This window comes from Nesoenas mayeri (genome assembly GCF_963082525.1).
Source record: "Nesoenas mayeri genome assembly, chromosome: 25".
Classification (NCBI taxonomy): Eukaryota; Metazoa; Chordata; class Aves; order Columbiformes; family Columbidae; genus Nesoenas; species Nesoenas mayeri.
Genome location: NC_137549.1, coordinates 5,385,283 through 5,406,780, shown reverse-complemented (window position 1 = coordinate 5,406,780; position 21,498 = coordinate 5,385,283). Strand labels below are relative to the sequence as shown.

General features: G+C 49.3%; 1 protein-coding gene and 1 long non-coding RNA gene across 2 annotated transcripts; one reads left to right on the top strand and one right to left on the bottom strand.

The window, feature by feature from the left end:
- The first annotated feature begins 3,125 nt into the window (after positions 1-3,125).
- On the top strand, positions 3,126-8,087 carry LOC308049532. The gene is made up of 3 exons (XR_013923303.1): positions 3,126-3,622; positions 3,976-4,087; positions 7,984-8,087. It is a non-coding gene; the product is annotated as an uncharacterized lncRNA (long non-coding RNA).
- Positions 4,159-21,467, bottom strand: MAU2 (MAU2 sister chromatid cohesion factor). Its single transcript, XM_080359212.1, has 19 exons — positions 21,002-21,467; positions 20,608-20,625; positions 20,152-20,217; positions 19,375-19,470; positions 17,898-17,992; positions 17,371-17,398; positions 16,761-16,916; positions 16,112-16,258; positions 15,581-15,671; positions 14,838-14,941; positions 14,040-14,117; positions 13,443-13,508; positions 13,157-13,240; positions 12,707-12,756; positions 12,378-12,455; positions 11,889-12,000; positions 10,735-10,825; positions 9,118-9,245; positions 4,159-8,052 (listed from the first exon to the last, which is right to left on the bottom strand). Exons 1-19 carry the CDS (start codon positions 21,437-21,439, stop codon positions 7,978-7,980), a joined length of 2,001 nt encoding a protein of 666 aa, XP_080215338.1. The 5' UTR covers positions 21,440-21,467; the 3' UTR covers positions 4,159-7,977.
- Positions 21,468-21,498: the final 31 nt, after the last annotated feature.

The window sequence follows — 21,498 nt, the reverse complement described above, 5'->3', positions numbered from 1 at the left end:
TTATGTACAATCCTCGAAGCACTCAGGAGGGAAACTGGAAAATTAACTTTGCATGAAAGCTCACTCACATTCTTTAAGTAGCTTTAAAAAGCAAAGATAGCGTGTGTATTTTTTTAAACTATTTCTTTTTTTTTGTAGTCCCCAACTCGTTGCTCATAGACAAGTTTCTTCCTGCAAGACCCTTTGAAATGGCTCAGGGTAACAGGAAATTAAGATGTTTCAAATGAGGCTGAGTGGGAGACGCGGAGCAGCCTGCAGCACCGCGCTTGCTGCAGATAACCCCCCGGATTTGGGGAGCACCGCACACAGGCACCACTGCAGCTGTGTTTGTGGGAACATCACCTGCTTCACTCTTGGGAAGCCTTAGTCACTGTCTGAACAATCTGCGTACTCAGGTGCATGCAGGACGTGTCATTAAACCCCTGAGAAAGGCTGAAAAAAAAGAAGTCATCTGTACCATCAAGGCTGAGATTAGAAGCAAAGCTCAATCTACAGCTTAGAAGAAGACTGCCTGCTAAAAATAAGTGTTTTCTTTCTTAAAACTTGGTACAGTCATGAAAAATACTGAGGTATTTCACACAGTTTTCTTCGCATTTAATAGTATTTTGTATTCAGCTAGTTCAAATAAATATTTGTACCGCCACTTCCTAAGTTGTTTGGGAGTTATATCTAAAGGTCCTTCTCAAGTTAATGCAAAAAGAAAAGCTTTTTCCTTTCCCTTATACTTTTTCTCGTGTTTGGAATTTTCTGCTAAAATGCTGTGAAGACTCAAAATTTGTAAAGTTCGTTACTTCTAAATACTTAAACTGACAATATTCTCTTACCTATAGCAACTGCCCTAGTGTATGCAGCTCATACACACGCTCCCTTAAGAGTCTCTCTAGCTTTTCACCACGCTTAGCATAAAGATGGGGGGGAAAAAAAAGTGGGAGATAGAAAATTAATCATGAATTAGACTCTTAAGAAGCCCTGTAGACACGTTCTGTGAACCATGGCAGGTAGCTGGGGGCGAGGAGAAGGTGGCAGACCACAGACAGGATATAACTTTATTTTGAATAGAGCTTGTCTTGCGTACAAACTAAATCCCCCCGCAAAGTAGTACAGAGATAAAACGCTACCAGGAGAAGAAAGCGATCGAGGCAAACGCAATAGCGCTGGTTTAAAATTTGTGAGAACGAGCCCGGTTCTCAAAGCTTTGCGCACATAACCTCCACACATCTAGACACAGGGGTACAAGGACTCCTCTTTGGCACCGGCCCCACGCAACACCTCCATCTTAAGTCCTGTCACGAATTTAACCCCTCTGGCCCTCTCCAGCAAGCAATGAGTATGTTTTGTTGCCGCTGAGCGGCTCCCCTCGCCCTGCACGGTCCCCCTGCCTGCCCGGGGACACCAGGACAGCCCCGTGACACAACTTTGTCCATTGCTGTAGTGCCACTTTTCTCTTGCACTGGGCGTCGTTTCCCCCCTGAAGCACCAACTCAGGCTTCTCTCCGGAGTCCTGGCACCTCCGTTCCCAGACAAGCTGCCCAGTGTCCCCAGCAGCACCCGGCCTGTCCCCTTTGCAGCCGCCTCCACCCAGCCCGGCCCCGGGAGCCCCAAGTTTTGTGGGTTTTTTGTTGATTTTTTTTTTCCCGGATGCCCCATCTTTAGCATCGGTAGTTCCCTCCCCTCCCCCACTTCCCCTCCCCCCGCCTTCCCAAGTCTCGGGGACTAATAATCTGGCTTTGCTGACATGCTCTGGTAGCTGTGCCTATCGGGCAACTCCCAGGATGCACTCCTGGCTCCTCCCTGGCACCCCCTCGGCCGTGCCCACCCTCCGCGGGTACTTCCCCAGCCCCTTTCCCCCGCCTTTCCCTCCCCCCCCCCGTTCTGTGAGCGCCCCTCCCAGGCCCGCTCTTCCTCAGGCCAATTCCCCAGCGTCCCTCCGGGCCTTCCCCTCCCCCGCCGCTCGGGCCCCGCCGCCCGGGCCCCCCCGCAGCCGTGTCCCCGGGGGGCGGCCCCTCGCAGCCACCTCAGCGCTTCGCCCCCCAAACCCGCGCAGCGACCCCCGGGCCGCCCTCTTCCACTCAGCCTCCCCGTCTCCCTCCTCCACCTCCCCCCCCCCCCCCGCCCCGACCTCGTTCCTCGCCTCCTCACTCGCCCCCTTCCCCTCAGCCCCGCTGCCCCCTCACCCTCGCCCCCTCGGGGTGTGCCGCCCCCCCCTTCCCCGGTCCCCCCGACCCGGGGCTGTAGGGGTGGGGATGTCACTCACTCTCCTCAGCCCCCTCAGAGCCGCCTCCTCCTCCTCAGCGGGGCCCGGGCCGGACTGGGGCCGTGGGGGGAGGGGAGGCGGCTCCCTCAGGTGGCCACTGACAGGAGGAGGGAGGGAGGGAGGGAGGAGGGGGCTGCGCGCGCAGGGAGACCCGCCTCGCGCCGGGCTCCCCCCCTCCCGTCCCCTCCCCTCCCCGTGCCGCCCCGCGCGCCACCGGCGAGCGCGGGACTCCCGGGGGTGGCGCGCGCGCCACCAACCGTCACCTCCTCGGGACGCCTTTCCCGCCCACCCCGGTTGCTAGGCAGATTTGGACAAACTTGCTGCCTGGCCCCGCCTCCTGCACCGGGCTTTTTTTTTTTTTTTTGGAGTGTAGGGCGTGGTTCTTTTTGAAACGAGTTACGGACGGCTGCGGCGCCCAATGAAAGGTTGGGGTTGGGCACGCCGCTATCCAATCGCAGCTAGAATCCGCCTTCGGACCGCCCCCTCAGCGGGGGTGCGGAAAAGAGGCGGGGCGGCCTCTTGATTGACGGGTAGTCTGTCCAATAAACGCCGCGTGGCGCTGGGTGGGTGGGGGAACGGAAGCCAATGAGGAGAGGGGGCGTGTCCCGCGGCCGGGCCGGGGCTGTGAGGCGCGGGGCTCGGTCGCCCCTTCGCGACCCGGGGTACCGGGGCGGGCCGGGCCGGGGGGGTCTCCTCCGCCCGGCACCGCGCCGAGGCCGACTGAGGTGACGCGCTGCCCGCAGGGAGGGGCCGGAGCCGCTCTCAGAGGCCCCGCCGGTGGCCCTTATCCGCCCGCGCAGGCCGGCCTGGGGCCTCAGATAGGGGCCGGCGGGGTCGCTCGCTCCGTGAGGCGGAGGGGAGGAAGGGGAAAGGGAAGGGGAAGGTGAAGGCGGCGGCTCCGCAGCCTGAGGAAGGTCCCTCGCGGTCCCCGAGCCCGGTGGGGCGGGAGGGGGCGGCCGGCAGGTCCCGGCAGGCCGGGCGGGAGTGACTCATCGCCGCTTCCTCCGCCGATGTGGGTCAGGGGTGCGCAGCCACCGGCCGCGCCCCCGCCGGGCGCCGACACGATCGCTCCCCGCTGTTAACCCTTGGCCTGCGGGGTTTACACGGGGCTCGGTGCCACCGCGGGTGCGATTAGCTAAACCCACCTGGGCAAAGCAACGCTTAGAAACGGGAACAAAGGAATTCATTAATTGACCTCCCCGGTGATTATCGGAACAGCTGCATTCGCGCAAAAACCTCTTCTGGGCGGCCAGTTTGCAACTACCTTCCCAGCTCTGACAGAAGCCTCAGGAGTTCTTATTCAGCCCTTTTAGACACCTGCAACTGAGCTGCTTCTAAGAAGCAAAAACGAAAAATCGTGTGTCTGCAGTAAGTTTGAGCATTTTTAGTTTCTCCAAAGTTTCGCGTGCAGGCAAACTCATTCAGCGGTTTTCTTCTTCAATTTGAAGCTTAAAATGCAAAGAGACCTGCCAGAACCGTTCAAATTTGGGGATAAAAGACAAAAAAAAGCCACTTCCATGAAGCCAGATCCCATTTGTGAAGATGAAATGTAGTGGGCATCCTTGACTGCACAACTGCAGTGAAAAGTAACTCCTGTCCCAGGCCAACTAAGCAAAATCCCAGGTGTTTGACCAACCCCTGGAGTCTTGGTTCACCCCAGACAGGTTCACAGCCCCCTCAGGGGGACATTTTTAAGCAGGAAATTCTGGTTCTTGTTGCAGGCAGGAGCCGCAGGTCTGTCTGTCCCTCCAGTCCCACCATCTGTCCTCTCCTGTCCCACATCCCATGGCCGGGGGGACCAAAACACCTTCTACCGCCAGGCTGGGCCATGGGGTAAGTCACCGCTGCCACGTAAAACACCTGCATATAACTAAAGGAATTAGTGTTCTACAAAGTGCTAGAAGAAGTAAAATTAAACTTTATTTAAAAATTCTTCTAATATAGAAAACGAGAGGAAAGAAAGGCAAAGTAACATCCCCCAGTTTTTACAGCTTTGGGAAGGAACGGACGGTACACGCGACTTGTGGGACTACAAACACTTAACAACACATTGTACAACCTGACGTAATGTTGAAAGGTTCACTGCGGGACACAATTAAATACACTTGCTAGGACAGACAGTAGAAGAGCACAGACAGGTGTTAATTCATCCCGGGTTCTGTACAGCCTGAATTACCAACACCTTTTCCTTCTCGCCCCTCACCACCGCGGCACCAACAGCCACACGTTACGCAAATGGGTTTATTCAGCGTGATTTGGAGAGGTCAGTCATCTCTAGAGTAAAATGGGACATTACTGAACCCCTTTTCTATCATTATTTTACTTCCTGGAGAATTTAGACTGAATAAAATTAACGCGGTGAAGGAACAGGGAATACGTTGTGCTGAGCTCCACAGGCAGCGCAGCAACTTAAGGCCCCAGCACTGGATCAATGCTGATTCTTGCTCGCGGTGTCACCGCGAGCGCACCCAAGTTACAGCGATAAATTCACTATTTTCACTTTATTTTTCTAAAATTCCCCAGCTGCCCAGTCTAGTTTTCCTGTGTACGTGGGCCTTTCTGATGTTCCTTCTGTAGGAAATGAAATACAACAGGCAAACACTTCTCCGGACTGCATTCTCTATACATACATAAGTTTTTACACTATCTACAAAACAGTGATTAGATGCTTCTGTGTAAGTTCTCGCTACTCATTTAAAAATACTAGAGAAAAAAACTGTACAGTTCTCTAAATTACATCTTTAGAAGAATAATTTTTTTTTAGAAGTTCATAAAAGACTTCATGTTTGTTTCTATAGAGAATTAAATGATTGGACAAGAAAGGTTAGAAATATGTTGTTCAAATCAAGTTAAACAGACCAAGCACTTAACAGAACGTTATCTGTAAACTGTAAACTTCTAGTTTTCTGTTCGACTTTACATACGCGTTCAAAAATTAGGAAGAACTTCAGTTATGAGGTCCTTGTTTTAATCTCTGCTACATACAAAAGATACTTAAAAGCAAAAACTATTAAATAATTTAATATACAAGTGTAGTTAAAAAGCACTGTACATTGTAACAGATGTACATTGGATTTTAGAGATAGAAAAATCACCGAGTTATTTTCAAATTTACATGATTTCTTTAAATTCTGTGATGGGAAGAGGACTCAAGTGGAGCAGAGTTCTGAACACCATGGGGGGAAAAGCCCACAAAGCAAAGTCCAGGGGATGGCGCCTTGTCAAGCGGGGACACCCCGGGTTGTCCCTCCTGCCAGGACAAGTTCAGCTCATTTAGCAAACAGTTCCGATCCCATCGGCCGCCGGGTCCTCAAGTGCTTCCTTCCCTCTCCACAATGCGGATTTCAACTACAGAGCGGCTGAGTTCACACACAAATACCGACAACCAGAAAACGGCCGCAGCGAATCGCTCTCCGAACGGAACCCGCAGCTCCGCGGTCCCCGAGCGGCCCGGGAGGGTCAGGACATGCAGCCACCGCTGGACATCCCGCCTGCTGCAAAACGCTTTGGCCTTCGACTCAGCCCAAACTACGGCTCTCTAGAGTTGGGTTGTTTTTAAGTATTGCCGTATAGAAGCTGCAGGGGCTTGGCCAACATTTAAAGCAATTTATTATAGTTGCCATGGGTGTGTAATCGGTTAAGTAACAGCCTCACATTAGATGACAAAAAAAGGAGTGCGGGGATCACCTGCAGAGACTCCAGCAGGTTTAAAAGTCCGCTGTTTGCAGGCACTGGTCATTCCTCAGTGCAGAAAGCGCTGCCAAGAAAACAACATTGAACCTGGGTGTGTAAAAACAGGGACCAGGCTCCTGCAACCCAGTGACTTACAGAGAGAACAGCCAGAAACTGCTTCCCATCCACACAGACAAAAAGGAAAGGACTTCAAAACAAGCAGGATTTCGGACACGGAACGCCATCTCAACAAGCCAGCGATGCACAGCAGTCGTGAATACTAACTCACAGCTTGCTTTCCTATTTTTCGAGTTCTAAGGGTGACTTTAAACAGCACTGATTGATTTCTTGCACACCCAGCAGTAAGACTCTCTCCCTATAGCAATATTGAGGCCGTTTTTTCCCCTGATGGAGGCTCAGCGAGGCCTAAAATACACAGGGCTCCTGCAAATATCGGAACAGGATCTAAATCAGTGCCCGATATCCAGTGGAGGAAACAAAAATCCTGATTTTGTAATGGGACAAGCACTTGTCCCCCTAATACCATGCAGTGGTAAGAACTGAGGGCGCAAGTGTCACTGTGAGCTGTTGGGACAGGGGACAAGACTTTCGGGGGTTGGACAACATGATCTTTAAGGTCCTTTCCAAGCCAAACTATTCTATGATTCCAGACACATTTCACAGGAACATTCTAGAGCTATGAGGAGGTCAAATATTTCCTCTAAAATATTCTCCTCCCTCAGAAGCAGCAGCAAGCACAGCAATCCCTACACAAGTCATTTATCTGGCAGATTCCTCTTCCCTCCCCTTTTTAAGCTGGGAGATAAATATGCAGAGCTACCAGGAGAGAAAAACACCTTTATTCACCCCACGAACCTCGCAAGCTTTACACAGCACAGATCCTCGCTCTAAAGCTGCTGATGCTCCATGGAATTAACAACTCTCACGCTTTTCTGCAGAACAAACTCGGGCCGTGTCTCCTGTTTCGAGGCAGCTGCAAAAGCGCAGGCGAACGCAGTGAGAACTCACAGCCGAACGGCTCAAAAACCTGCGATAAACCAGGAAAGCTAACACAGAAAAGTTGGGAAACTCAGGGTTTTTTGCCAAGGGGAAGGCTCTAGTTATGACCACAACTCTCCGGCTTGTATCAGATCTGGGTTTTAACCACCTCATTTAAACTCTGTCTTCAATTGTTTGTAAAAATTAAGGCACAGGCGTTGCCTTCCCTTGGTGAGGCTGCAGGGAAGATGCAAAACGCTGGTTGCTTGGGCTGCACAGGGAGCAGCCGGGAGGACGAGAACTTTCCTCGTCTGAGCTGCGGTTCTGCCTCACCCCGTGCGGGACCGGAGAGCAACACAGGGTGACACTGTCACACGCTCTGGGACACAGAACCTGCTACCTCTGACAACAGCACAAGTCTGGGCTCGGCCTGGAGCCGCCAACGCGCCCTCGGAACTCGCATCCCGCCGGCCTCGTCCTCCCCTTCACCGCAAGGCCACAAAGCGCGGGCAGCGGCTTGCGGATGAGAAGGGAAGAATAATTACCTCTGAAACTCAATTCAGAACTTTAGGGCACCCTACAATCAATCATGACTTAAATCCAATTATTCCCAGGAGCGGAAGGGCGCAGAAAACGTTAAACCGGCATGCAGAGGGTGAGAAAATTGAAAACTCCGAGTCCTCTTCATTTCCTGTGACAATTTTTAAAAAGTAGGTATCTAACAATTTAAGGAACAAGTGTCCTTTGGACTAAACCTTAATTCTCAGTAAGAAGAAAGTGGATTAAAACCAGTAGGTATATACACACTAGCTGTATATTCACACACATATGTAAAAGCAGCTTAAAATGCCCTTCTCACTTTGCAAGTCTATGAAATGTACGTTCTCTTTCTGCAACCTGTTTTCCTACAAGGCCCTCGCTAGAAGAGGAATTCGCTGCCTTTTCTTTGAAGAAAAGATTTAGCATGAATTTTTTCTCCTTTTTTTTTGGCTTTTTGTTTTGTTTTGTTGTTGTTTTCTTGTTAAACGCACTGTCCTGATAGTGATTCTGTTTCACAGGAGACTGGCCAGGCTGGTGGTGGGTCCGTTCTGTGCCTGGAACTGTACGGGAGGTGGTCCGTCTGTCCACTGAAAGACAACAAACAGCGTGAAAAACCCTCCAGCCGCTGCCTGGGGAGGGAGGAACCGCCAGAGGAAGGAGCTGCCACCACACACACATTCACTATTTGGAGGTAATTAAAGATTTCATCAGCAGAAGTTGCGTAGCAGGTTTGACTTTGTTTTCCACACGTGGAGCTCCCGTCCCTCGACCGGTGGGTTTTTTGAGTCACTCCACATGCCCGTCATTCCAAACCTGCCTGACTCCCGTGCCCAATTCAGGCTCAGTGGCAATTCAGCGAAAGCATTTCCTGCTCTCTCAGGTAAACTTCTGACCCTCCAAATACTCAGAATCCCTTTGCGAGCAAAACCAACCAACAGCATCCTCCTTTTGGCCTTTTTTCCCCCTTCTCCCCAAAAAGGAATGTTGAGCAAAAAAAAGATGTCAAGTTCCTTGCACCTCACATTCCCATTTGGACATTGAGTCAGCACATGAAATTACCTTGTGCCGTTGTTGAATTGCGGCTTAAGGAACTATTCTGTATTTTTAAAACACTGTTAAAAATGTTTCTGGCAGGAGCAACATCAATGTTTGAAGTCCAAAGAAAGTTGCCCCTTAAGGCAATGGCTGCACAGACATCAAATGGTCTGTTAATTGGAAATTCAGATTTATAGGCAAGCGGGGAAAAAGTATCTTAGGAATGCTGAAGTATCAATAGAAACTACTTTCAGCAGCGTAGAGCAAAGCATTCCCCAGAACAGACGGGATGACCTGCACATTAACATTAAAGCCAAGAACGTAGTTGCATTCAAAAGCATCACTTGTCATCAAAATGAAGTGGCTGCCTCCTACAAAAGCCATTAAAACATGTAGGTTCTGGTGTACCAAGAAAACACTTCTAAGACAGACCTTACCCACCCAATAACCTTTATAAAGGGAATTAATTGTCATGCTTCCTGTTATCAGTCCAGTTTAAATACCAGGAAGCAGACTGAGTTTTGGCAGCCTACTGAGAAGAAAGGAACGGGAAAGGAGAGCAAACCCCGTTGTTTTGCCTCCGAACTGCTCCTGCCCGCGTGCTGCCGCTCGCTCACCGTGATGAGGTTGTGTTCTGGAAGACTGCAGGCTTCGATGTGGTCCTGGAGGAGCTGCTGCGAGAAGTTCTGGTGCATCTGCGCCGCTTCGTGCGCGTCCATGGCGTTGCCGCAGGCTTTGTTCAGGTCTGCAAGACAAGACCATCGTGCGCTCATCACCCAGAAACGCCGTCTGTCTGTATTTTCATCTGAGCAGCTCTCTCATCTGCAAAGACTATTCCTGGTGTTTGGTGAACCCCTGTATTCAATGACTGGATCATCTGAACAGCCAATACACCAAAGTCTTAGCGCTGCGTGAAAACTTTATAAGAGCAGCAGGAACCTGAAGCCTCTTTTCCAAGCGTATTGACTGCGCACATTGCGGGATTTAGTGTTATTTTAGCTTCCACCTACTAAAAATAACATTACAGTAGCGCTAAAAGGTGGAAGCAAACTCCTCGCTGCAATAAAAGCTCCTGTGCGGTTTGCGTTCGCATTTTTAGTTCCCAGCACCATCTAGTGGGAAGAGCAAAGCCGGTTCCTCGCTGCGGCTCCACGGATTTCCAAGGTCAAGCGACACTTGTCCTCATTTTTGGGGGCTACAGAAGCCTGTTGCTTCACCAGCACTGTGAGCTGATCCCGGTGCCTGGTTTCTGTCAGTTTTACTCACAGGCATCAGCTCCATGGGATTTAAGGCTGGTAACCTACTAAGAAACACACAATTTCAGCTAAAACTCCAAGCAGCGCTATGTGTCGGGGGCTGAGCCGCCACAGCTCCCACCGCCGAACGCGGGCTTGTGGTTCGTTATTCCTCATCAAGCGCTTTTCCTCAAAAGCAGCTGATGAGTTCTGTAGAGGAAATACTTAAGAAAAAAACCTTAAAAGCAGAAGGGAAATGATGTTCCCAGGCAGTGGATACAGCGAGGGAACACGGGTTCATCTCCAGCGGGTTTGTTGTACCCTTGGCATGTTTTATACGCAACTACCACTTGGAAACGAGTAAGAAAAGTATTTTGATTGCCTGGAAGTGGTTTTGTAGCAAAGGCGACAGCGCCACGGAACACAAGGCTGGCCCGCAGCGCTCCACAAGAGCACCGCACTCAGAGGAAACACCACCACTTCATATAAATGGAAGCTGCGGGGTAAGTTCTCGGAAAAAGGGTAGTTACTGCTTTATTTTCTAGGGAGAGCAAATCAATTGCAGCATTCATGTTGACAGTCTGCCAAGAAGCCAGTCAATATTTGAACAAAGCATCCCGGGGCTTGTGTAAGTCAGATTAAACAATATTTATGTATGAAGTGATATAATAGTCTCTTATATTTAGTAAAGCCCGTACACAGAAGCAAAGCCTAAGTGAAACTTAATCAAATGTTTACTACAATTGGAACTGCAAAGAAAAGCAGAGCCATGGCAGAAGGGATACTACACGGAGGAGAACTGGAGCCCTTTCTGAACAGTCACCAGTTAGCAGCAGGGTCACCAGTTAGCAGCAGGGTCACCAGTTAGCAGCAGGGTCACCAGTTAGCAGCAGGGTCACCAGTTAGCAGCAGGGTCACCAGTTAGCAGCAGGGTCACCAGTTAGTGCCACAGGGATGCTGCAGCCCCACAGGACTCTGCTGAAGTCATTCCAAACTCACCTCTCAGCAGCGCTGAAGACCACAGCTGCACCGACATGTCTGGTATCTTGCTTGCAAGCTGCATGGCCGGTACTACCATATTATTACTTTCCTGGTGAAAAGCAGATAGAAAAATAAAAGAGGGTTTTTTTCCCCCCACTTGCAAATAACACATTACATAGAGATGGGAAATTCGTGACAAAAAAGTTACCTACTAACTAACAAGTGGCAGCGCTTAATGAGACAATAACCCCAACACATCATCTAAAGCTGCCTGGAATTTTGCTGTCCTAGGAATTATGGTGTCTGTGTTGTGTGAGATAATAGAAACATTTCATGCATTCTGGTATATGGTGAGAATTAAGGAGCTTGTACCATGAGCCAGCACTGGGCCCTTGTGGCCAGGAAGCCAATGGGACCTGGGGTGGGTTAGAAGGGGGTGGTCAGTAGGTCAGAGAGGTTCTCCTGCCCCTCTGCTCTGCCCTGGGGAGACCACACCTGGAATCTTGTGTCCAGTTGTGGCCCCTCAGTTCCAGCAGGACAGGGAACTGCTGGAGAGAGTCCAGCGCAGCCACCAAGATGCTGGAGGGAGTGGAGCATCTCCCGTGTGAGGAAAGGCTGAGGGAGCTGGGGCTCTGGAGCTGGACAAGAGGACACTGAGGGGGGACTCATTCATGGGGATCAATATGGAAAGGGGGAGTGTCAGGAGGATGGAGCCAGGCTCTTCTGGTGACAACCAGTGACAGGACAAGGGGTAATGGGTTCAAACTGGAACACAGGAGGTTCCACTTAAATATAAGGAGAAACTTGTTCCCGGTGAGGGTGGCAGAGCCTGGCCCAGGCTGCCCAGGGAGCTTGTGGAGTCTCCTTCTCTGCAGACATTCCAACCCGCCTGGACACCTTCCTGTGTAACCTCATCTGGGTGTTCCTGCTCCATGGGGGGATTGCACTGGATGAGCTTTCCAGGTCCCTTCAACCCCTGACACTCTGGGATTCTGTGATACTTTGTCAAAGTGTTATTTCAAATTACAGCTACGGAATTATGTAAGTCAATATGCCGCCAGCTTTTAGTGTGATACCAATAAACAAGCGTTCTTAAAATAAGATTAATTTCACAAATGTCCCAATTTTCTTTGGCAAATGACAAGTCAAACATTTACATGGTGAGCGCCTACCCTGTGATTCCCTAACACGTAGAATATGTGACCCAGGAGTACGAGAGAACACGCTGTTAATCGATTCAAGTCTTCAGCGTTTGACATTTTCAGCGTCTCTCGCAGAAATCGTCTACGGAAAGAGAGCAAAAATGAAGTGGTTTATATGAGCACTTCGGAACAACCGTGCGCTGCAGGTGACCTTAAACAAAGCCCTTAATTCCCAAGCTTCACGTTTCAATTTAGCAAAAATGACGGTGATACGAAAAGCTTTTGTTTCAGAACACCGCACAAGTATTGTTATTAGAATTCAGAACTAAAGAGATCTAAACCAAACAGCCGCTTGGTTCTTTCCCCCCAAGGTAAAAGCAGAAGGTTGACTAAACCCAGAGGGAGCAGATGCAGCAGGTTTCAAAGCAAAGCCTCAGGGTTTTCAGTTTTATCTTAAAAAGCTCCGTTTCCTTTCTCCTTTGCTCCCCCCACCTTCCAAGCGCACCGGTTTGTACTCACTTGGCCTCGTTGTATCTTCCTTGAAAGAAGGAGAAGAGACCTCGGATGTAAAAAGCTGCTGCTCGAAGACAGTGGGAGCTACAGACAAAACAACGCAGTGAGATCCAGGAACTGGGCAGCAACTTCACGTATTACAGACAGATTTCTAGGAATTTGCCTAATAATCAGCTCTCCAAACAAAACATGGTGTTCAATGCGCGGTCAGAACTGCCGCCTTGAAATAAAGTTTGGTATTTTGTTTTCTTTTCTTAAAAAAAAAAGCCTGTACAACATCAGCGTTACCAGCACCAATGCAACATCAACGCGGAGACAGCTTCTAGAATTCTCACCTCACAGGGAAATTATGATCTGGATTTATCCTTTCCAATAAGCTGTAAAGCTACAAGTGGGAAGGGAAAAGACAGATGATCAGCATTTCTGACATACACAGTAGTACCGACAGCAAGTGGGTTTATAGGAAACGCACATCAAATCAAAACGGTGCAAATCACCACAAACACCCTCAAATTTTTCAATCATAGCACAAATGTTCTAACAACAGGAGTTTTCATGTCCATTTTGATCCTAAACATCAAGTTTTATACAAAAATATCCCTTCTCAGATTTTATAGAACTTTGCGTACAATGTTAATATTTCCTCCGAAAACCTTTTGCTGTTTTATCTGCCAGACAAGGCACCGCTTTGCGAAAACGCTCAGAAAACCAGCACAACCCAAGTACAGCGGCGGTTTTCTCTCCAAGGAAGTTGTGATTTTAGAATGAGTGGGAAACCCGCTCACCTCTTGGTGCCGGTTGCCCTCCCTGATGTACACGCTGGCCAAGTTGGTCACGATGAACGCCCACAGCTCTTGATGCGTAGTGAGCTGAAAGAAACGAAACACCAGCAGCGCAGTCAAACACTAAACCAGAGTTTGCTCCCCCTGTATAGAAATCACAGCTTTGGCGCCTGGTATTTTGGTGGTAATAAATCCTCCTGACCAAAGACCCACATGACAATCACAACCAAGTGCGTTTCCACATGGAACAACCACAGGAAATAGAGATAGGGGGGAAAAATAATCTTACCCTCAGTGCTGTAGTAAATTGTGCTTCTGCATTGTCCATGCAGTTCACAGAAATGCAGTAGAGGCCCTGTAGGAAAGATGATATTTTAAGGTAAGACACAATGCAATTCTAGCAAGGCCAGGATGCAAAGAAAGGCAGAGACAGAACCCCAGAAACCTCAAGATATCAGCAGCAAAAAAGGTCAATCATTGAGTCTTCGGTTTGCTCGGTTCTGGGAAAAAGCAATGTCCATACTTCAGAACAGTGTGCACCAGTAAAAAATGTCCCTTTTATCTTCAAAAGGGTTTTTAAATTTCTTCTAATACTCAAACAGCAATGCTACATAAATTCTTCTCTTTAAACAGGTTACACAACACACTGTCCTGAGCAAGCCCAGAGTAACTCGCGTGTATTTCCCTCGCACACTATCACTTACTTTAAAAAGGGGTTTAAGCTTTTGGACAGACTTAAGTAACACAGGGTGTGAGTCCCCACAGTGGGGCCGGCAATGGGTAACGCGGCAGTAACGTATGCCTCGTTACGTCCTCATTAGTTACCGATGAGCATGAGTTTGGGCACAGGCTTCCAGAAAGTTCCCTGCTCACCCCAGACACTTACTAAGAGCGTGTGCAGCTGGGCAGCGTGGTTGGAGAAGAGGCGGGGAGACTGCTGGCACAGCTGGCACACCTGCGAAATCTGCGAGGAAAAACAAAGAATATATCAAGATGCATTTTCTCCGTGTCGTTTTCAGGCTCTGAATCCATCTCCTCGCATCCCACGGGCCGTTCCGCCCGTTGGTTGGAGAAGCTGAAGCCGCGCTCCTGGGCGAACCGGAGGCTGGAGGCGCATGGAGCGGAGGGACACGCTCCACACTCTGCTCCCATCAAACTGCTTTGCAGTTATTTGCTTTGCAGCAGCTCCGCCATACGGTGGCAGCACTTGCAAAGAAAGTCACGGAGCGGACACGCTCAGAATTTTGAGTTGGCGCAAACCGGAGTAACCGGAATCAAAATCTTCCACGGGATCTGTGCTTGTGACGAGCTCTATGAGCCAGAACCAAGAACTGCCTTCTCAGCAGGTTCAATTTCCCCCTAACTCCCGAGAACATTGATGACAAGGCTGACATGATACAGCAGTTAGGTCCTATAAATAAGGGATGAACACGACTTCAAAATGACCAAGAATGGAAAAAAATAAGCACAGTTCTTCTTGCATTAAATAACACTGTCCCTCTCTTCCTTCCCCTCAAACTATGGGAGAGGAAGAAAGGTCAGAAAGGCAGGGAACCCCCAAAACTAATACATACTTGGCCAACAGGGGAACACTAAGTATCTTCCTTAAACCTGAAATTCCCGTGCTTTAAAGCTATCGCTGCACACACCCCCAGCCAGGGAAACGATGAAATCCCCTTTTTACCTCCTGCAACGCTGTGGCTTTGTGTCCCGTGACCAGCCGGCACATGATAATGTGTTCCAACAAAATAACTTGGAACGACGACAAGATAGGACTGCAGTCCAACACTGAAAAGGGAACAGAAGTAGTTCTGTAAGTGAATTCGAGACAATATATTAACAACTTAACCACGCGGCCTCGCCAGCTTCCTCCATTGCAGGTGGTTCAGCAAAACTTCAACACAAAGACTCCTTGGTGGAAATCTGGAGTGGGATGTTTTTGGCTGGAGCGCTTGGTGCTACAAGAGGCAGCACATGCTGCCCAGCTCCTCAACCACAGCCATGGGGAGGATGGCACAGGTTAAAACCAAATAAGAACCCCCAAACTCCACCAAAACAGCGACACCTGAACCGCCAGGAGTGGGAGTCTGAGCACCTGTTCAGGAAAAACTCCTTGGGAACACATTGCAGAGAATCAAAAGCTTGGGAGAACCAAAACCAAGGACGATCAGAAAAGCAGCATGAAAACGTGTATTCGCAGCCCAATTGACTGAGTTACAACACAAATCCCCAAAACTTGATTTGTTTTCAAAGTAACCGTGAGGTTTTAAACCAGAGCCAAGTCCTCAGATGCCGCAGAAACAGCCTGAGCACAGCCTGGCCTGGTCAGCTCAACAGGGCTGCTCTGCTTTGGTTTTGGTTTAATTTCAATTAGCAACAAGTACTGGAATCTTGTAGCATCAGCTGAATTATAACCCTCATGCTTACTTTTGAGCTTTTCTAGCTGCATGAGTGCTTTGTCTGTGTACTTCTGAGCCTTCTCCAGGTACCCTGCTTGCATGGAATGCATCACTGTCACCTGCCGGAAAACACAGGAAAGATCATTAAATAATTGTCTTTGCAAAAAAAGAGAAGCCTGGGAGTTCACACAACTCCTCAGCTACCAGCTTTTTAAACTAAATTTTAGCATAATTCAGGAGTACAATCATATTCAAAAAGTGTGGCAACTGGATTCAAGAATTTGAAGTCAAGGTTGTCACTGTGTTGGTAAAAATAAGCCAACGTAGCTCTACTTTGTACAAGTTAATCCAATTTTATTTGGTTTGGATATTAACAAAGTTAAGTCCCAGGTTCCAGACTCTTCAAACACTGACATCACCAAAAGCAACAGATGCTGTGGCAGAATTCAACTGTCAGCGTCACGTAAAGCAGCGTATGGGCTGCAGAATCTACCGAGCAGCTTTGAACCAATTCCTCGTGAATTCGCCACCAAGTAGAAAATAAAAAGGAGCTTCTCACCAAGTAGACGAGCACACACATGTGCTCCTTGGGCAGCCAGTGGAAGAGGTCGGCGGGGTTGCTGGGCAGGATTTCGTCGTCGTGCAGGGTGGAGATGGTCTGGATGCACTGCTGGAGCTGCTTCAGACACGGCTTCACGCTCTTCACCTGCGGAAAAGCACTCGCGTCAGCCCTCGCAGCCGCCTCAACTTGTGCTTGGTGGGGAAAACTTGCCAGGCAATAGAGAATCCCACATTCAGGAAATTGGTTCACGCATAAATCGCAACATAAGCATGATGGAACAGCAGCCTGTTCCAGTATTAACAACAATTAGCCCTTCATATTTGGGTATACAAACAAAAACGCTCAAAATGCTTGTCAAAATTATACACAAAACCTGTTCTCTTCCCCAGTGTTATGTGGAAGCAAGAGTGGCTGCTGTGGTTCACATCACAGTAAACTTTTCCTTGGAGAAGAAGAAATGAATCTAATTTCTTCATTCCTCGTTTCACTTGCGATTAAAATCCATAGAGATTAACTTTCATTAACAAAAACGTGGTGTAGCTTAAAAAAATCCCCCAAAATGACCGCAGTGTAATAATGATTGATTTTTGCAGCAGCTCTTTCCCGTTTTTGCCCCAAAACGACAAGCAGCGCGGCTCGCGCGTACCTGCCCCGCGTCCAGGTAATGCGTGACCTGCAGGACCAGGAAGAAGACGCGTAACGACTCTTTCTGGATGGGGTTTCCTTGCCAGTTCTCAACTATCTGCCCGCACAGCGTGAGGAGCGGGTGCACCTCCTGCAGCTTCCGTTCCATCAGCAGGAGCTAGAATTTTCAATAAAAATCCGTTATTTTTGGTCCTAAACCAGTTTACATACTCAGAGAACCGCAGAGAGCCCTGGGTACGTCCATCTATTTAAAACTAAAACTCCAAGACACCTTATTGCTCATGGCCAGATTTTTCATCCCTAATTACAAAGGTTCCGGTGACAATTTGTAGTTATCCCTTTTCCTTCCAGAAAGTTATTTATCATTAATAAAGATGAAAAGAAGTCCAACTTATTCACAAGAATCCTGTAGGCTTAAAGCTTATCCCAGATATATTTTACCACTGTGTTTCCTCATGTGAATATAACAGAAGATATAAAGCACAGATAAGCACAGAAATACCTTAAAACAAGTAATTTATGTTCAGGCAAGTTACATTCTATTGCTCTGTACCTCGCATTATACCAGTTAAACAAGGAACTAGTTCATTTTAAAAGTACATCCAACTTACCATCCCCTTGCTTAGCAGAAACAGTGCTCTGAAATGAAACAGAATTATGTTAGACTTCATATAAAGAAGTTACTCCAACCACAACTGTATAGAAAAACCCCATAAAAATAAAACATCTGCCATTCTTCCCCTCCAAGGCAACAGTTGGAACAGGAGGAAGGACCCTGCGAGAGAGCACATGGCAAAGCTGGATGGAACAGTCACATCCGTGCTCCAGACAGTTCCAGCTGCAGTGGTTTCTAAGGCCAAACCAGGCTAGTGGGAAAACTTCTGTGATAAGGACAATAAATAAAGTTCAATTTGAAAAAAAAAGACTCTCCAGTGTCTTAGGGAACATGATTGGTTTTAACAGAAAAAGGGAAGAGCTGCCAAACACTCAGGTCTAAGAGAACACTCAGGGGTACGGGGTTGCCTTTAAAAGCCGGGCAGCAAACACATTTCTAAATAAAACCAGAATATATCTAAATAAAAAGCAGAGAAAGCAAAAACATTTTCTGTGGCATGGGAGAAACTCACAGGGAACTCACCTGGTGTACTCTGATCCCACCACCCGCGCGTACTCTGCTCCAACTCCGAGCAGGTCGCACGCAGATACTAAATCTTTTTCAAGTGTATGTAGTTGCTGAAATGTCAAAAATAAAGGAGAAGGCCATAAGAGATGGGAATTTTCTTTGTGAACTGAACTAGCAATTTTTTAAAACGTCATTCCTCCTGTGCTTTACACGTGACAAGTGCTAAACTGGTACTTGTTCAATGCACCATCTGATTTCAGGCTCGTTTTCCTGGCCTTCTCCAAAATAAAGTCTGGAACATTTCAAAGACAGTTTCTCAGCCCAGTTTTGTACCACGCAAAGCTGTGAAAATTCATTACGACCACATGTAGATCAGATCCCAGAGTAACCACGGACTGTTACACTGGAGTAACCGGAACAAGAGAGTGTGTTTTCCAGCAAGAAGAGCAGCCGAGGTGACAGGGAGAGGCCGATGCAGCTTCCAGAGCATCTCTCCCACATACCAGCTTTTGTACCTTCTCCAAACTCAGGTAAAAAGCCACACGGGTGTAGAAGAACAGGCACCGAGGCCACGAGACACACAGGCCTCTGCGGTCAAGCAAAAGCCAGAAAGGAAACACCACATGGAAGAGAAATCAGGAAAGAATGTCAAGCTTGGAGGAAGGAACTGAGGAAAACGCTTAAGCTGCTTGTGAGTACTGAGGCATTAAAGTAAACATTTGCCCTTTAATCGATGGGAAAGTCAAGCTCTCCACAATTCACCGCTCCTAAACTACACAAAGGAGCTCGGCAGTTCCTTTGAAAGCCGCTCTGCTTGTTTAAGCTCGTCAGGAAGGGGGAAAAGACACGTACAGGTGACTATTAAAGACAGTCTTCAAGGATAAAATTGTTCCCTAACCAGCTCTCTGCTGCTGAAGAGCAATTAACTCCCTCAACTATCGCGTTAAAACACCTCGAGGCTCTTCAGGAGCAGAGAACAAGCGTAACCTGGAAAAAACGCGGGACGACTTCTTCAATAATCTGCTCTTCCCACTATCAGTCAACTTTCTGGCCACACTCAGGAAAATCAGCACTTGCAGAGGAGTTACACGGCTAAAGACTGTAAAACACATTCAACCTTTCAAACCCCAACCTGCGCCAGTTTATTCCTAGAGGCAAAGGACCGACCCATGCGGCTGAAGCCGCACTGAGCATCACACTGCCCAGGAGAAGCAACGTCGCTCGGAGGCCTTTGCACCAGCTGCTTTTCCCATCCCAGTTCTGCTCTGTGTACTAATTAGGTTGAAAATAATCAAACGCACACTTCAGGTGGGGAAGCTCCAACTGCAGCGGGCTTTAGGAGAACGTTTGCCCTCACTGCTGACCATAATGCCTTTGATTGTGCTCTGTCTCTGAAGTTGTGTACTCTTTTTAAGAATACAGATACTTTCTAGCTATTTTTCCCCAATCACAGTGCTCCAGTAAAACATGGTTATCAACAGAAATCACTTACTGCAAGTTGAAAAAGCAATCTACAGTGCCAGTACGGAGTCTGCTGCGAGATCTGGATGGCTTTGCGTAACAGAGGTTTTGCTGTATCCACTGAATTCTGAAACAGAAACACGCACCACGGTCAGCAGAAAAAATGGGATACCGGGAACTTCATTGTTAATAAAAATAAGCTGGTTGTATTCTATGCTGATCCCCCTTTAAAGTCTCAAGGGTCAGAAACCTTAAAACAAACTTTCTAGACACATAAAAAGCAACAAACCCAAGGACTTAAGAGCAGGCCCATGTATCTACATGACACTGAAAGTCTGTTCAGAAGTATCAGCTCTGTAACTCTTTTGGTCACTAGTCCAATACACACTTTTCTCCTGCATGTGGGAGAAAAAGCAAACACGTGCTTTAGAAAAAGACTAATTATGGCTTTTCTAGAGAAAAAGAATAAAAATAGCCCAGGAACACAACAAAGGCTTAAGGAAAACCATTTACTTCCCCCCTAAATTAGTTTGTCTTTGTTTAAATGAGGGCTAAATAAATACTTTGGCCAAGTAAATTTCCTGTGCCCAGGAAGACCTGCATCACAATCCCAGCAGTGACTTTCACAATAAGACCAAAAGTCTTTCAGGTTTAGGCTTCAGTGCTCTATATTTACATCGCAGCTGGCCTCTAAAAATGCATAAATCTTGTTGTTAATAGCAATACGCTACTCTGAGAGCAAAGACGCTGCAATTAAACGCAGGCCTAGGAGAGGTCCCGGTTTCCAAAGCAGCCTCAGCGCACTCACCTCCTGACAGTACAGCTCGGATAGCAGGCTGGCGGCCTCGAACTTCACATCTTCAAACTGGGGGATCTAGCGGCACCACTTAAGGAAATATTAAACAGTGCCCGGGAAACGGCAACAACCCAGTGTCCAAAAACCCTTAACAGAACGTATATGTTAACAAATAGAGTCATAGAATGGTTTGGGTTGGAAAGGATCTTCAAAGCTCATCCAGTGCCCCCCCCTGCCATGACAGGGACATCGTCACCAGCTCAGGGTGCTCAGAGCCCGTCCAGCCTGGCCTGGGATGTCTCAGGGATGGTTCATCCACCACCTCTCTGCCAACCTGGACAGGCTCTCACCACCCTCAAAAAGAAAAGCAGCCTACAACCACAGCATTAGATTAAAAACACCAGCTAACCCCCCATCCCCACAGCCAGTCTCTCTCCACAGAGGGGTTTTGCTGCGGGAAAAGGATACTTGCTGCGATATCAACCACTGCAAGAGAAAACAGTAGGTTAGTCTGCAACCCCCACAGGAAATAGCCTCACTGACAGGGCCCCCAATTCCCACCCCACGACCGGCCCTGCTGATGGGGGCCCCAATTCCCACCCCACGACCGGCCCTGCTGACGGGGGCCCCAATTCCCACCCCACGACCGGCCCTGCTGACGGGGGCCCCCAATTCCCACCCCACGACCGGCCCTGCTGACGGGGGCCCCAATTCCCACCCCACAACCGGCCCTGCTGACTGGGGAACCCCAATTCTCACCCCACAGCCAGCCCTGCTGATGGGTCCCCCAGTTCCCACTCCACGACCGGCCCTGCTGACAGGGGCCCCCAGTTCCCACCCACAACCGGCCCCCCCTGCTCACCGCCTTCTCCAGGTGCCCGCGGGCCTGGTCGCCGTTGCGGGTGTGGTGGTAGAGGACGGAGCCGAGCTGGAGGTGTGTCCGGGCCTCCATACGGGCCGGGGGCTTGCGGGGCAGCACGGCCTGCAGGCAGTGCACGCACAGCCGCACCTTGGGCGGGCTGGACGTGCGGAAGTGCTCGGCCAGCCCCAGCAGCGCCAGGTACCACGACTCCCCCCCAGCCGCGCCGCCGCCGCCACCACCCGACCCCGACCCCGGCGCGGGCCCAGCGCCGCCGCCGCCGCCTCCTCCGCCGCCGGTTCCCCCGCCGCCTCCACCACCCGCTTCCCCGGAACCCGCCGCGCCGCCCGCCGCCGGCTGCGGCTGCTGCTGAGGCGGCGGTTGCTGCTGAGGGGCCGCGCCGGCCGCCGAGCCCGACGCGCCCGCCGCCACCGCCGCCATCTCAGGGCCGCCGCGACAACACGGGCGGGAGGGGCGGAGGGGGGAGAGAGAGGCGGCGC

Bases quoted from the DNA above. Each gene is read 5' to 3' on its own strand.
- MAU2 (XM_080359212.1), bottom strand. From the start codon at position 21,439: ATGGCGGCGGTGGCGGCGGGCGCGTCGGGCTCGGCGGCCGGCGCGGCC. The intron at 15,672-16,111 runs GTGAGAAGCTCC...GTTTTCCGGCAG, and splicing joins TGTGTGTGCTCGTCTACTTG to GTGACAGTGATGCATTCCAT. The intron at 12,456-12,706 runs GTGAGAATTCTA...TTTTGTCTGTAG, and splicing joins GATCATAATTTCCCTGTGAG to CTCCCACTGTCTTCGAGCAG.